Source organism: Sylvia atricapilla, chromosome 25 (genome assembly GCF_009819655.1).
Source record: "Sylvia atricapilla isolate bSylAtr1 chromosome 25, bSylAtr1.pri, whole genome shotgun sequence".
NCBI lineage: Eukaryota > Metazoa > Chordata > Aves > Passeriformes > Sylviidae > Sylvia > Sylvia atricapilla.
In genome coordinates, this window is record NC_089164.1 from 6,457,637 (window position 1) to 6,473,169 (window position 15,533).

The window sequence follows — 15,533 nt, forward strand, 5'->3', positions numbered from 1 at the left end:
GCTTGTTCCACCACACTTCCCTCCTACCAAGTAATCTCTTGGTCATCACTGCAGGGTTTATTTCCATTATTCACCTTCCCTCCTCACCCACCACTGTGCATCTGGTCCATCACCTTGGTCTAGCTCAAGCTCTCCCCATTCCTGGAAGTGCCACAGACCAGGCTGGACAGGGCTTGGAGCAACCTGGGACAGTGGAAGGTGTTCCTGCCCAGGGCACAGGGCAGAATGAGATGAGCTTTAAGGTCCCTTACTTCCCAAACCCTTCTCTGATTCTGTGATTCTTCAGAGCAGGAACTTCCTTTTTCTTCCCTTGTAAAAACCTTTCCTGCCTCTCCAATACACTGGAATCTTCCCCACTGTCAAAGCTTACATAAATAAGGAACATGGGACAAAGCTGTCCAAGAAACATCCATCTCCACCAAAACCCCATAAACTGGGCATCCATGGGATAATAAATGAAAACCCTGCAGATGAAAATTTGATTAAAGTTAAACAAAATAAGAAAAAAACCCCAAAAGGACAGTAAAAAACAACCTCTCATGAACACAAATCTGCAGCAGAGCTCTGCTGGGATTGGCAATGTTTAAAACAAACATAAATAGACAAGAACAAAACAATAAGAAACTTTGCTGTCAAAAAAAGTAATTAACTGGTGGAAGCAAAACCGAAAAACTGCATAAGGAACCTGCAAGGATCAAAGACATGGACAACAGAGGACAAGGAAAGTTGTCACCACACATACAACAGAGCATGGTGAGAACATAAATAAAAAGTTCTAAAAAAATTAGGATGTAAAGGCAGTCTGAGGGCACATCCCATCCTACAAGGCAAACTAAGGTACCATAACTGAAGATGGCAAGAGACATGTTTGAACAACAACAAATTAAAAGACACTCATTGAGGATTGTTAAAGATACCACACAGGAATAAAGATGTCTTTTAACTTCAAGAAATTATTAACACAATTCTGTTAAAACAAAATACATCCCACCCTTTCAAAACAACCCCACAACCAAATTTCCACATTGCACAGCTAGCCATGGCCTTATAAAGGCTCACAATAATAACAGGGAGAGCCATGAATCCAAACAACTGTCACACGGCTCCTTCTGCCTCTGTCTTCACATATCCAAAAGGTTTTGTATAAATATCTGCATTGTTCCTGTCTAAAGTCTAATTCCCAGATCCTTTAAATAGCACTTATTAACCACCAACTGTTGACCTCTTCTGAAAATTGACAGTTCTTAGGAATTCATCAAAGTTCTCATGCACATGAGAAAAACAAACAAAAAAGTATCTACAACTAGGGTTTGCAATTTTCATTGGGGTTCTAAGAGCCAGGCCACGGAATTCAAAAGGGGAAAGTTTATTTGCTAATACAGAATCCCCTCAATTCAAAATATGGGGAATATGCTGGTAAAAATGCCCTTTGTCTGTGCTCTTGGATCATGTCCCAGAAGTAGAATTTGATGGTCCAAGTCTCTTCTTTTTGGCGTTTAACAAAAACCAGTTCTCTAAATACACACATACTTAAACTTCATCTAGTTCTTCCATCTACCAGAAATATTAACTTAAGCAAGGGATTTCTTCTTGAAGTCACTGAAGAGGTGATGCACGAGGTCAGGATCCCCAGGGCTTTGAGATCCCAGGGGTCTCAGCTCTGCTGCATTTCCCGGCGCATTTCCTCCAGAGCTGCCTCCCGCTCCCGTAGGAGCTGCTTCAGTCGTTTGATTTTTTCGTCCCGTATCGTCTCATCCAGGTCTGGGGGAGCCACAGGGAAAGCATCATCTCGGAAAGAACCTTCCAGAATGGAAGTATCCTCTTCAGAAGTCACTAAAACTGAAATTCCTGGGCGTGTAGTGTCACTGCACCAGGGGAACATGTTCTGCTCCGAGTCCCTCCCTTGCGACACTCCGACAGAGCCAGTTGGAACACTTGGCTGTGGTGAGGCTGGTGAAGGTGAAACACTGTTAAGTGCACTGGAACTCGAGCTGATGGTTTCTGTTTCTGAACTGGGACTTGTGGCTGACTTGATCAAAGTTCTCCTCTTGCCACTGTCTGACAAAGGTGAGGATTTTATTTTCCTTTTCCTAGTTAAATCCTCTTTCAGGTCCACAATTACCTGCATAGTTAGAAACAGACAAAATTCACTTCTGTTAAACTTAGCATCAACTATGTTATAACATCAAATTTTCTAAGCCCAAATTACAAGTTATTTGTTGCAAGCTTTTTAAAATTACTGCCTGGAAGAAGTTTTTTTCAGCAAAGGGACAAACAGATTTCTGTGTTTGATGTTTTTCTAGCAAAGATTCCCAGTTAACAATTCCAGAACACTGAATTTTTTCCTTAGTCAATACTGCATGTCTGCCTTTCCTGGGCACGTCCATCATCTCCTGTGGCTGTTTAAGTTAACACTACTGCAACACAAAAATTTTCTAATTTGATGGAAAAATTCAGTGTAGAAGAATTCTTCATGTCTACATTTCCAAAACCTCAATCTGAGGAGTAGTGTCGATTATCAGACTAAATTCCTCCCTGACGTTTTATTATTTGAATAATGGAATCATATCATGGTTTGAGTTGGAAGAGACCTTAAATCCCATTCCATTCCACCGCCTTCATGGGGAAGGACGCCTTCCATGAGACCAGGTTGCTCCAAGCTCCATCCAACCTGGCCTCGGACACTTCTAAGGGATGGGTAAATGTCAATGGTAATGGTAATATCAATGGTAATATTAAGAGCATGGAGCCATGGATCTCCTCAATTATTAACAGATTAGTAAAACCTGAGAAAGTCTTTGAGCAGAATCACACAGAAGAAAATGTAGCTGAACAGAAATACTTGGATGGATAAAATCCTTTCTATGCATTAACATGGAAGTTTTTCCTTCCAGAAGTACCCAACCAATGAAAAAGTTGATAACATTTGTAATTCTAAAGACTGGACAGATCCACAAGTAAATTTCTTTTAACAAACCCGTTCCTCTGCCTGTACCCACTGCACTGCTAGACAAACATAACCATCTGCAGAGGGTAAAATATAAATGAGGATCCCAAGGTCTGGTCCCTATTCCAACAAGGACCATCACCACAGCAAAAGGGACAGTCTTCTCAAAAGCATTTGTTTTTCAGATTTCCTCCAGAAGAACCCAACAACAAGGATAAAAAATCCTAGAGGGCACTCGAGTCATACAGAAATCTGAAACAAGTTCTAGCAACAATTCTCACAGAGATCCCAACAACTCCTGACTCTCCTGGTGAATTCAGAGGTGGGAGGCCCCGAACACCCCCAGCTCTCCACTGACTAAACATACACTGCTTTCTGACTGTGTTTAGCACTGAAAAATCCTAGATACCTTTTCCTCTTTAACACTTTGCCGATGATGATTCATTATTTCCACATCCAATGAGGATGAACTGTAAGAATCATTTTTCCTTTCCAAGCTGTCACTGGAACAAACCCTTTCTTCTGGATTCTCACACAAGGCCCTTAATGGTATTCTCGTAAGGTAAACTCTCTCCTCCTTAAAGAGACCAAAATTTTTCCTTAATTCCAAGTATTGTCTCCAGTGTGGGTGCTCTTGGTGTTTGATTTGAATAACCTTCCCCGGTGAATCCATCTTTTCACACTGGATCTGAAATACAGAAACAGTGAGAGAGCCATCAATCACTCTCTCACTCTCTCTTTCTATATATAAATAGATAAAATATATTAATATACAAAAAATAGGTACTAGAAAGACAGCTGAACATTTATTTTGTCTGCCATTCCCCAAGAGCTACATTTAACACAGGTAAGCCAATTTTGATAAATTTTGATAAATTATACGCAAATTATCGTAGGTTTAACACTCATCAGACCTCCAAGTACATTCTGGAACATCCAGAAAATGTCCAGGCTAACCAGCAACCATAGACAAAAAGGAAGCAACAAGAGAATCACTTGTTCTACCCCTTCAAAGTACCAAAGAAAGAGAAGGAAACAGCAGATAGTATCTTTACTCTGAAATCCAGGGATTTGCAAATTTAGGGACAAGAACACCAAATTTGCTGAGCTATTTTTCACTAATGTTAAAGCAAATGCAAATGCTGATACTCAGCATCAAACAACACTGAAGAAAATAAACTATATTTCAACCATTTTTCAGGTGACAAAAAACTAGGTCTTACAGTCTGTTGCAACAATTTAATGTCTAAAATTTGCAAAAATACACTCAGTTGACATTTCTGTTCTGCCTGGGCAACACAAAGAAAATTCAGAATAATTTTTTTTCTCTGGAGACAAATTCATCCTGGCCTCTCGAGCTACTAAAAACATGACCTCCAATCCAGCGTTCAGAGTCTGGGGATTGGACGCTTACAACTTTTAACATATTTTCAACATTATGATCTTAAAAGAATATGTCAGTGCAGCCATTAAGGATTTAAAGAGATCCTTCTACCTGATGTGGACCCAGGAGCGAAGGAGGTGAACCCTCTCCACCAGGGCAAAGGGAAGAAGTAAACACAGCTCCTGCCTGTGGCTGTCGGAGTGAGAGGAGCCTGAAGCTGATAGTGGTACACCAGACTGTCTCTGAAGGACAAACTCTGCTCTTCCAACTTGTTTTCCTGTTGTAAAGCCACAAACTTGTCCTTCTCTACCCTACATCACCCCTACAGCCCTAAGGTTGTGCCATGAGCATACGGCATCAACATCTAAGAGCCCAAACCATGAGAAGCCTTCTCTGGAGTTCAGTTATTGCTGACCATTTATCTTGTGAGAAATCAAAAGCCACCTTTCCTCTGCCTCTTTCTTTTCTATGCATTTCTCACTTGCACAGTGCAAAACTATTGGGAAAAAGGCCATTTATTGACTAGAACCAAATTAGAGCAAGCATTTCCAGGATACCTGGTTACAAAAATGTGTGAACTCATCAAGAGCCATTGTATCCACCTAAAACCAGGACCACAGAACCACTGACCAAACACTGAGGTGGCATGTTTATGATTTATTACCTTTGGCCAGTCTTTACTGACAGCACATTCCTGCTTAGCCTGAGGTAACACAGACCCTGCTGCTCTTGTGGAATGACTCCTGGTTTTGCCATTTTGCCACACACTTTGCTGCATCCCTACTGCTGGAACTGGGATCACTCCACTGCAAGAAACGCTCTTGGTGAAGGGCAAACTCTGTCTCTGGATTACAGTGGGATCCTGCTGATTAGCACTTGGTGTCAGCAGAGCTGCAGGTGTAGATTTTAAGTCATTTGTTAAGCCAAATAGTGATGAATTTTTGGAGACTGTACATGGTTTTGGGTCTTTCTGAGACAGCACCACTCCTTTGCTTTTTGACAACACCAGATTCACCACTTTACTGGTTATTTTATTGACTTCAGTAGAATCAATTTGCTTGGGTGTCTCCTTTTTAAGTAAAGCATCAGAAGAAGAAGATGTTTGTTTGTCAGCCTGGGCTGAGAGAACATCAGAGCCTCTTTTGGTCAATAAATAGACTTTCCTATTGTACATGACCAGAGCATTATCTTTTAAAGGTGTGATTTTGGTTTGGCTTCCACCAGGACCATTAGAATAGAGTGGCAAAATATTTGCAGGATTAACTTCCTCATTATTCGTGTCTGACAAAGTTTTCAGGATTTTGGAAGCCACATTATTTGAAGACTTTACAGGGATAAGACAAGCCGCTGAGAGCGGGGCAGTTTCTTGTACGATCCATTTCATAGGAGTTTGCTGGCACTGCTGCCCCTCGGATGTGACTGGCTCGGGAGAAGAACCAGATCCCTTTTGGCCAGCTGTCACTATCAGTGTCTTTGAAATTTCCGTGGCGGATTTGGGGCAAAAGCTCTGCAAGTGCTTGGGCAGGACTTGGGAGCTTTTCACTGTGTTCACAGGTGACACATAAATCACTGTCGGCGTTTTTGTATTGTCGGCCCCTCCAGACCCATTGGTGGTTGCAGCTGCCAGGATTTTTTGCTGTATTGCAGGTGGCAAAAGAGATGCGGGGACAGATTTCACTTCTGCATCAGCTGGAATCTGGAGGTGGTGTCCAGAGGGCAGCATTGGAGACTTGACAGTCACTGGGAGGGGTTTGGTGTTCACTACCATGTAGGTTGTGCTGCTCTGGTGAGAGGAGCTCGTGATGGCCACATTCTGCAAGGATGCTCCACCCATGGGCACACAGCTGCTCCCGGCATTGGCAGCTGCACTTGGAATCAAGCTTTCCTTTTCAGAACCTGCCCTAGCACTTTCCTGCTTGTCTAATGTCCTCGTAAGAATAATCTTTCCAGAATCAGGAGGCTGAAAAATAGGTATCTTAACAGATGAAGGTGCAGTATTGCCAAGCTGTGTCTTAAAATTAAGATGGTCTGGGCTAGAAATATTTGTGTTAGAATTATTTGGCATGGCTGAAGACTGAACTATTGGCGCAAAGCTTCCAGAAGTTTTAGAAATGGGAAGCAATTTCAGAAGGTTTTTTCCATCTGGTCCCGTTGTCTGAACGACTCGGTACATGCAGCCTGCAATGCTTAACAAAGAAAAGGGAAAAGGGAGAAAAATGAAAGGCCATGTAAGTGAACAAGCATAGGTACTTTAATTCACAACCATCAGTGAACTCTACACCCAGGGCTGAAGCAAATTAACTCCTGGAAAATGCCTGAGCTAATCTTCAGGAGCTTCCTACTGACCTGGGTTTCCATTTCAGACCACCTCAGATTATCTGAAATTAGTATCCAACTTCTACACCCCAGAGCAGCAAAAATGGCATCTTTTTCAGATTAAGAATAAGTTAAAAGACCCCAGGAAACACCTCACATTACCTCTTTTTCCCCTCATGGGGCATTTCATTATGAAAATGAAACCACTACCTCCCAATTTCCCAGAGAAGCTTTACTTTTTCCCTTTTTCACCTCACTGTTACTATTTATATCCTTCTTGAGTGCTATGAACCATGAATTTCAGGAACACTTCAGGAAAATATAGGCAGAGTAGTTGCATGGCAAGATGGAAGCAGAAATTACTTCAGACACAACAGAGGAATCTGGAAGCAGAATGTATCTATCTTGTGGAACAGGTGGCTTCAATGCCTCCATTGCACTTGCCTGACTATTCTTGAGACAAATACAGACCACGGAGGTAGTTCATCCTCAAAGAGATGGAAAACCTCCAAATGCTACCGGGTTATAAATGTTTTTGAGAACAGAAGTCTAAGACTGGGAAGGAAAAAGCTTCAAAACCAAGAAGAAACACATGGAAAAAGCACCAGGGACATTTGGGGAAAAAAAGAGAGATTTCTTGCAGGTGAAGGTAAGAACTCACCAAAAGACAGACAGATCTCGTCAAAACACAAGTTACTTGTGACTGCTCCAAGATTTTTTTAAGTCTATGGCAACACAAAGAACTCCCCACTCCAGAGGAGTTTGCCCAAAGCAGGTTCTTCTGCAAAGAACCTCTGGACCCTGAACAGAACAATCATCTGCCCAAAACACTGCAGAGACACGTGTGGGCAAATATAGCTGCCCTCACTGGAAAGAAGAGACTAAATCACTGGAAGCTGTCTCCTGACAGCAGATCCAGAGCGATTAAAAGGCAGAGCTGCTAACTCCACCTAGAGTCACCGAGAGCACCAGCTCCATCCCATCGACTCGCTATGTCAAAAAATGCACTGGGGACATGGGAGTAGTTCCCAATTCAATCCTGGCAACATCAAGGGCTGTGGTCTGCTTTCTGTCAGGCAGTTTTTCTGTCTTTTCAGGCTTCAGACTCAGCTTGGAGCAGTGCCTGGGAGAGTGCAGTGCTGCATCCCACCACTGTGGCTGCTCAGGAGTCAGCCAACCTTTCCCTTTTTCCATCAAGTGGGAAGTCACAGGAATGCTCTTCATTCCCAAAGTTGGGCATTTGCTGCTGGGGGTCCCATTTCCCTGGGGACTGACAAAAACACCCCACTACTGTCTGCCCAACACACAAAGGCATCAGACACACAGAGCCTTCCTTGCTGTGACCTTGGAATTAAATCCCACACCTAGTATTTTGGTACAATGCCTCATTTCAGATCACAGTGTGTGAAAAATGAGATTTTTACATGAGGTATCAGTGCAGCAGGCAGGAAATTCTGCAGTACTTTTGTTTTTAAGGTACTGAAAATTAAAATATGGACAATATATCACATGGTTCCTAATGGAAGCTGTCACTGGAGGGCTTAGGAGCAAAATGGAATTGGATGCTTTGAAATCAAACATGAGAGCTAGATGGACTAGCACTGAGAGGCAACAATCTGAAAGAAAACAGTTTTATTTAAACAAAGAGGAAGTAGGAATATTTGTGTGTTTGAACATAATTAAAGCAGAGAAAAAAGACTTTTGGAGCACTTTAAACCTCCAAGCACTACTGACAATGCAAATGAAGAACAGCAGCAGCTCCTGGACACCACTTTATCTGTTCTGTGCTTTGAATCTCTCAACACTTCTTTCATAACATCACGATTTACAGCCTCCAATTTGTTCCTATATATAAAAAGTAAAGGCAAATTCAGAAGGAATGTTTCAGCAAGTCCCACAAACGTGGAACTGCTGAACAGAGAAACAGGCACTTACCTGCACCCTAACTAACTAGGCCTGCAAATTGGCACCAAGGGGCAGAAGAAACCTCTGAAGAAGCTCATTCCTTCACCTGTTAAAGTAAGAGGACACTTCTAACTTTTGGGCAAGAGGAGGGGGAGCAGATCAGAGTGAGAAGAAGCAAGAAAAACAGGGAGAGATGAGCTGAAGATATATTTGCATCAATATTTTCCTCTGCCAGTTTCCAGCACTCACCTCCTCATTCCACCTGGAATCAACATTCACTTCCAACTTGACAGACTAAAAACCTAAAAGCTTTTGACTATGCTACAAACAGGAACTTTAAAAGTAGATTGGAGGAAAAAGCACCAGTAAAAAAATCTCATTTGACTGAATTTCAGATCATTCTGCCTTTAATGATTACAGAAGGCAAGTGTAACTTTTTATCTCCATGAAAAAGAGCAAGATGCTCCAAAACTGTAATTGCCTGAGAAAAAACATTCTTCAACTTGAAACAAATATCAAGTATTTACATGTTTGGAGAATGACAAAAAGCTAAAGGATAGACAAGAGAGAAGGCAAAGTCCAATGAGATACCAAGAAGTGGAATTCACAGGTTTACTCAAAGGACAGAGAAAGGATCTGTCTGCACATGCTTTTAGCTCTCTAAGGTGAAAAGGCTTCATTGCAACAATTTCACATCCTAAAGCTTTTCCCAGGTGATACAAAGAAATAACCATGAGGAAGTTTCAGGTCACCAGTGTAGAATAAATCACTGTCCCCATACATTTTTGAGTGATGAAGAAGAGAGTTAGTTGTTTTGCTTCAGTCTTCAAGATCACTGCTTCTTTGAATTAATGAATCTTTAAGAGTCTCTTAAGCAGAATAAAAAACACTCAGCATCCCCTTTTTAGGGTGTCAAATTAATTTGGTTGAAGAATAGGTTCATTTCTTTTTCAACACAAACAAACACCAAACCAACCAACCCCCCCAAAACCTAACCAAAAAACCCAAACCAAAAACAAAAAACAACAAGAACAACAACAACAACAACAACAACAAAAAACCAAAACACCACAATAGGAAATCTGTATCATGCCAGGTTGTCCTTGGAGATTTCTTCCATAGTTACTGAAGTAGTTTTCCTTCTCCTTTTCATCCTCCTTCACTTCCCAACCCCCTAAGAATACACCTCCTCAAGTCACATATATGAACACTCAAAAATAATTGTGTTGTTGTGATGCTTTAGAAAGGCCTAAGGCAGATCCATGAACAAAACTTGAGGGAAATAAGGTCATGGATGACCAAAAAAATGGTGGACTGGCAGAAATCTTATTTAACCAGAGAAATTATCAAATTCAATAAAAACAATCAAATAAAGTTCTGTGATATTCACAGAGGGATCTGTTAACCAGATGGCTTTCTTTTGACCAAAAAAGGAGATTTCTTTCAGTGAACAGTCTGTGTGTGACAACACCAACACCTCCCTATGGATGTGGCATTGAAGAAGTCAGGAAAGCAGAGAGAACAGAAACTGGGAGATACATTTCTTTACCTACTTATTTCAAGATAGAAAAATAAAAAGAATAATCTCCATTTCCTTCAGTTCACCTGAATTCCTGTTTTCTTGACAAGACACACCAGTTTTACTGTCTAAACGTCTCTCACTGTTCATTACTCTCAGTAAGCAGCACAAAACACAAAATACTGAGTATTCAAACATTCACCTTCTGTCCTTTATGCTAGGATCAACAAAAACACCCTTGGAATATTTTCAGGAAATAGGAATATTGATTTCTGCCAAATAAATTCATCTACCAAATGCAGTGCAACCACCACTACATGATTCCTACAAAAATCCTGACTGTGCCACTAAAAAAATGCATCAGTGGAAACCAAAGAGACAGACTGGCTCAATTTTCTTGCAAAGTCGTCAGAAGAAACAATGACCTACTTTTCCATTTGCCTTCAACCCCAACTGTAACTTTAGGCACAACTTTCATCTACAAATGTGAATAAATAGCCTGGGACTATGGGCCACTCCAGAGAACCAAAAGAATTTATTTCAATGGGTTCGGCTGGATCCAAGAAATGGCGAAGTAACAATTTATTATCAATTGGAAACATGCACCCAGGGAGAAAGTAAAATTAATTTATTGTAGTTGATACATATTTATTTTACACAGCTGCATTTATTCAATGGATTATCTGAAAACGGTAATAAAATAATAATAGTAATAATAAATATATAGTAACATTTAATCTAAATTATATACAATAATCATCATTATTATTGTCATTATCATCACCTAAAGGAAATCAGGAAATTGATGTTGAATTTGGAGGAATCCTGACCAGAATTTCAGTTCAAGCCATCTCTAATGAGAGGTTTTATCCTAAATCAGAAGCTTTCAACAATGGCAGAAAAAACACCTTCTGTTTGACAGTAATTGTTTCTGGGAACTCTTTTCATCCACTGTGGAATATTCCCCGAGTACAGATAATTGTGGATGGGCAAATTGCCAGGAAACACTCTCTGTGCTCTACTATCAACCACAGGTCTCCTGATCCATGACCAGATCCTCCTCCAGCCACAAAACCTCTGGTAGAATCCGTAACCATCAAAACCAGCCAATGTGGATCCCATGGCAGCCCTGGGATTCAGAAATCACCCAAAACTCAACCGTGAACACACAAAGCCCCCTGAGAACTTCGGAGAGACAAGGAAAGGCATCAGGAGCCAAACCATGGCTGGAGCCACCGGGCCTGCTGAGCTGTCCAGCGTAAGGCAGGAACGGAGCCGCAGAGAGCTGGGGCAGCCCGGACAATTCCCTCGGCACAATTCCAGCCAGGATAACCCAGCAAAGCCACCTCGCCGTGGTTTGATCGTAATGAGGGACCTAATCAGTGAAACCGACCCGGAGAGTCCAGGGAAGAGGACGGGGCTGAGGGAGCTGGGAAAGGGGCTCAGCCGGGAGAAAAGGAGGCTCAAGGAGGACTTTGTAGCTCTACACACCTCCCTCACAGGAGGGGAGAGCTGCGGGGGTAGTTCTCCTAGGGAACAAGCGACAGGAGGAGGGAAAACAGCCTCAAGCTGTGCCAGAGGAGGTTCAGGTTAGATACTGGGGAAAGCTTCTTCATGGAAAGGGTGGCAAAGCACTGGCAAAGTCTTCCCAAGGCAGAGGTGGAGTCACCATCTGTGTAAGTGCTAAAAAAACCGAGTGGATATGGCACTTGGGAACATGGTTTAGTGGTGAATGTGGCAGTGCTGGGGGAACGGTTGGACTCATTGATGTTTAGGAGCTTTTCCAGCGGAAATAATTCCATGACTGTGAAAGGTTCAATTCCTCTCACATCCCCACTTCCCCTTTGCCAGCTGCCTCCAGCACATCCCACCCTCACCGCGATGTGGCCGCAGTGAAACAAATACCAAGAGCCCCCGACAGCAAAACACAATCGAAACACAACCGGCGTCGAGCCGGAGACAACACTGCACGTGCGGCGGCGCTGGAACTGCCCCTCGGCCGCCCCGCCTGGAATGGGAACGGGGAAAGGAAAAGAGAAAGGAAGGGCGGAAGGAAGAGCAGAAGGGCGAAAGGAAGGGGTACAAAGAGACAGGAAATAAATAGAAAGGAAGGAATAAATAAGAAATGGAATGGAAGGGAACGAATAGGACGACGCCCACGACGCCCTCCCCACCGACCCCCGCCCGTCCCGCCAGGGCCGCCGCCGCCCCCGCCCTCCCGTTTCCGCCCAGGAGTCACGGCAGGGCGGTGAGCGGCGGGACCGTACCTGGCGGGGCGCCCCTGCGAGACGAACCCCCGGGCCTGCCCGTACTCACAACTGCTGCCGCTTCTCAGGACTACCCGACATGGCGGGGCGGCCCCGCCCGGCTCCGCATGCGCGTCACTTCCGCTAGCCCCGCCCCTGCCACGGCCGCTTCCGGGAGGCTGCTTCCGGGAACTGGCGCCGCCTGGCGGCCGCGAGCGACATCGCACGCGTGGCGCTTCCGGTGCGGGCGGAAACGGGCGGGGCGGGGCCGCGGGGTCCCGGCGTCGTCCAGGGGCGCCCGTCCCGGCGCCGGCGCTGGTTTGCTCGGGTGTGCATGGGCCACGGGTTGGCCACGGGACAGCACCACTGAGTGCGGGCTGGTATTTAAATAGGCAATTTGCATATGCAAATATATGATGTATGCAATGAAATGAATGAAATGTAAGAAATTCCCTTTTTTGACACAGTCTGTCATTTGTTAAGAAAGTTATGCTGTTTAAAATGTTATGCCAGTTGTAACCTGTCTGTTAAGAAAGTTATGCTGTTTGTACCAAAATTTGTACCCTCAAAACCTTATTCCAAGTTGTATACCCCCTCTAAAACCCCGGGTTCCCTTCCCCTTCCGTCGGGCTAGGCTGTCTCCATTCCCCACCAGCTCCTCAAACTGCTGGCCCCGCCTAATAGGAAAATCCAAGGACTTCCATGGTGCATCGCTCCAAACCGAAGTGCAGTTGCCGGCGAACGGACCCAAAAGCCGGGACCCAGCACAAAATCCAGATAAAAGGGAGACACTACAACACCGAGAAGACTCTCAGCTACCTAAGGACTGAATTCTGCTTCTGCCGCCTCGCCATGACCACAAAGAGACTGGGAAGAAGTGACGCCCCTAGACCACACGAGCCCTGTTGAGTTTCTGGGGATTCCCGCGAACCCCCAGACTCGGGGGCCGGAACCCCCGACTCTGCTGCGGCGAGAGCAGAAGGTCCGACTGACACCTGATCCTCAGCGGCGACAGGAGCGAGGGCGGCGACAGGAGCAGCGACCCCTCGAGTTCCCCCTTGAAAGAGCTGACTAATAAAGGCTTTTCAAAGGAGCAGGTCTCCTGGCCTGTTTATAACATGCAAGGGCAGGTGTCTGTCAGAGGTGAATACATACGCACGTGAGAAGCATTGTATGTTATCAGTGAGTTTTATACATAGTATATATTGTGTAATATACAAAATTAATAACAAAATATAATAGATCATCTAATATAATGATATCATTAACTGGTAACATAATAAATTGAAATAAAGTAATAAATTTATAATCAAACATAATAAAATTTTATCATTATGCTCTTACATTTTATATAATTTTATAAAAATCTGTATTCTAGGTTACATGAAGAAAATTTATTTTTGTATTATATTATAAAGATGTTATGAAAAGGGGCATCTGACCCTGTACAGACTACAAAGATGTGTACATAAAAGGAGACTGTGTGAGCCTGTGATATATACATATATATGTAATATATAATTATAGATAATATTCTAATACAGCAGCATGTATAGTACCCAACAGCAAACAATAACATGACTCTGTGGGATGTAATAGCAAATATACGTACAAGTAATACACTGCATAACACATGGCAGACATAAAATATCCTGTGCATTTTGTTATATATTCTGTGTTATTTAAGTTGTATAGGGAAATGGAAGAGTGCCTGGGAGTGTGTGCATTTGTAGAGTATAAATATATATAGTGTGTGTATAAAATGGTGAGAGAGTGAAAATAACACATCACATTATGTATAATTAAGTGCTCTGTGGTGTAACATTAGGATAAAAGGATGAGACTGTATAAACACATGGACCTATAGACATGAATGTATGTGTATATGAGTGTATAAATACATATACTTAAGGTGTTTGTGTATGATGGAAATATTATATATAATACATCTTATATTGCATTCTATTCTATTCTATTCTAAACTTAACAGGTTGACAAAGAGGTTGGTCATAGGTTGGACTTGATGATCCTGGAGGGCTTTTCTAACCTAAACAATTCCATGATTTGCAGTGTCAGACTCACTACTGCATTGGAAGGGAAGAGTTTCAAAATCACCTGCTAAAATATTGCTTTCACCAACCAGAAATTGCCAAAGTGACATAAAATACTGGAGACACATTTGGCTGTCCTCCACATGTGGAGGAACAGCATTGGAAGCTGTGTCCCTCCATCTGTGTCACCAGGCTCATGCTCCTTCTTTGGCAGGGATGAGCCTGTGTGGCTTGGATGGTAAACCAGGACCATGTCAGCCTAAACCCCAACTTTCCAGAGTTTCAGCTGCTTCCCCAGCCCAGAGCCGACACACTGACAGTCACCAGGGTAGCCAAACATGGTGCTCCATGTCATGTAATCCATGAAGACAGGCCAGGTTGGATGGGCTTGGAGCACCGTGGGATAGTTAGTGGAAGGTGACCCTGCCTGTAGCAGGGTGTGGGACAGGATGAACTTTAAAGTCCCTCCCAACCCAAACCACTCTGGGATTCTGAAATGTTACAAAATTGCTTGTCACTGAATTTCATGTTGCTCCTTGGGAACAGATTGAAAGACCCTTTCATATTCTGTCCTCTCTCTCTCTTGCTCCATGACCAGGATCACAGAGTCCCAGAATCACTTAGGTTGAAAAAGACTTCCAAGACCATCAAGTCTACCCTGTAACCAGTCACCAGCTGGACAACACCACTGAGTGCCACACACAGTCACTCCTTGAAAATGTCCAAGGACGGTGACTCCACCACCAATGGATCGCCCATTTCCCCCCTACAGCCCATGCAAGAGAATGAGTCAAAACTCTCTGAATTTGTGAATGTCCAGATTGTGGTAACTGCAGGGTGTTGGGGTAACACGGGAGAAGGTGGATGTGTCCTGAAGAAACCACATCCATCCCATGGAGTACCCATACTGGAGCAGGAGAAATGCTAGGAAGGATGAGCAACACAGGGGAGTTTTTATGCACTGACCACATACCCCATTCCCCATCCCTGCTGCACTGCCCAGGCTGGAGGGAAAGAGAGGAGTTGGGGATGTGAAGCTGAGCCTGGGCAAAAAAGTGGTTTAAATCTTGTCTTGGTTTCTCACCATCCAGGCATGTTTTAATTTGCAATAAACTAAATTAATTTTTCCAACATCAAGTGTTTGCCCATGACAATTATTGGTGTC

General features: G+C 43.3%; 2 protein-coding genes and 1 long non-coding RNA gene across 9 annotated transcripts in view; 2 read left to right on the top strand and 1 right to left on the bottom strand.

Annotated features, from left to right (window-relative positions):
- UBE2T (ubiquitin conjugating enzyme E2 T) overlaps positions 1-15,533 on the top strand; it is a 176,915-nt gene that overhangs the window by 122,553 nt on the left and 38,829 nt on the right. The gene's annotated exons all lie outside the window — the stretch shown is intronic.
- LRIF1 (ligand dependent nuclear receptor interacting factor 1) lies at positions 905-12,472 on the bottom strand. Of its 7 annotated transcripts, none has more exons than XM_066335970.1 (6): positions 12,339-12,426; positions 8,802-8,886; positions 8,583-8,658; positions 4,996-6,517; positions 3,357-3,635; positions 905-2,122 (listed from the first exon to the last, which is right to left on the bottom strand). In XM_066335970.1, exons 4-6 carry the CDS (start codon positions 6,502-6,504, stop codon positions 1,655-1,657), a joined length of 2,256 nt encoding a protein of 751 aa, XP_066192067.1. In that variant the 5' UTR covers positions 6,505-6,517; positions 8,583-8,658; positions 8,802-8,886; positions 12,339-12,426; the 3' UTR covers positions 905-1,654. The 7 variants fall into 7 exon arrangements, with proteins under 7 accessions (XP_066192067.1, XP_066192068.1, XP_066192066.1 ...); XM_066335971.1 differs by lacking the exon at positions 12,339-12,426 and adding an exon at positions 9,305-9,524; XM_066335969.1 differs by lacking the exon at positions 8,802-8,886 and having other exon boundaries at positions 12,388-12,445.
- Positions 12,589-15,501, top strand: LOC136371712 (uncharacterized). The gene is made up of 2 exons (XR_010745391.1): positions 12,589-12,697; positions 14,308-15,501. It is a non-coding gene; the product is annotated as an uncharacterized lncRNA (long non-coding RNA).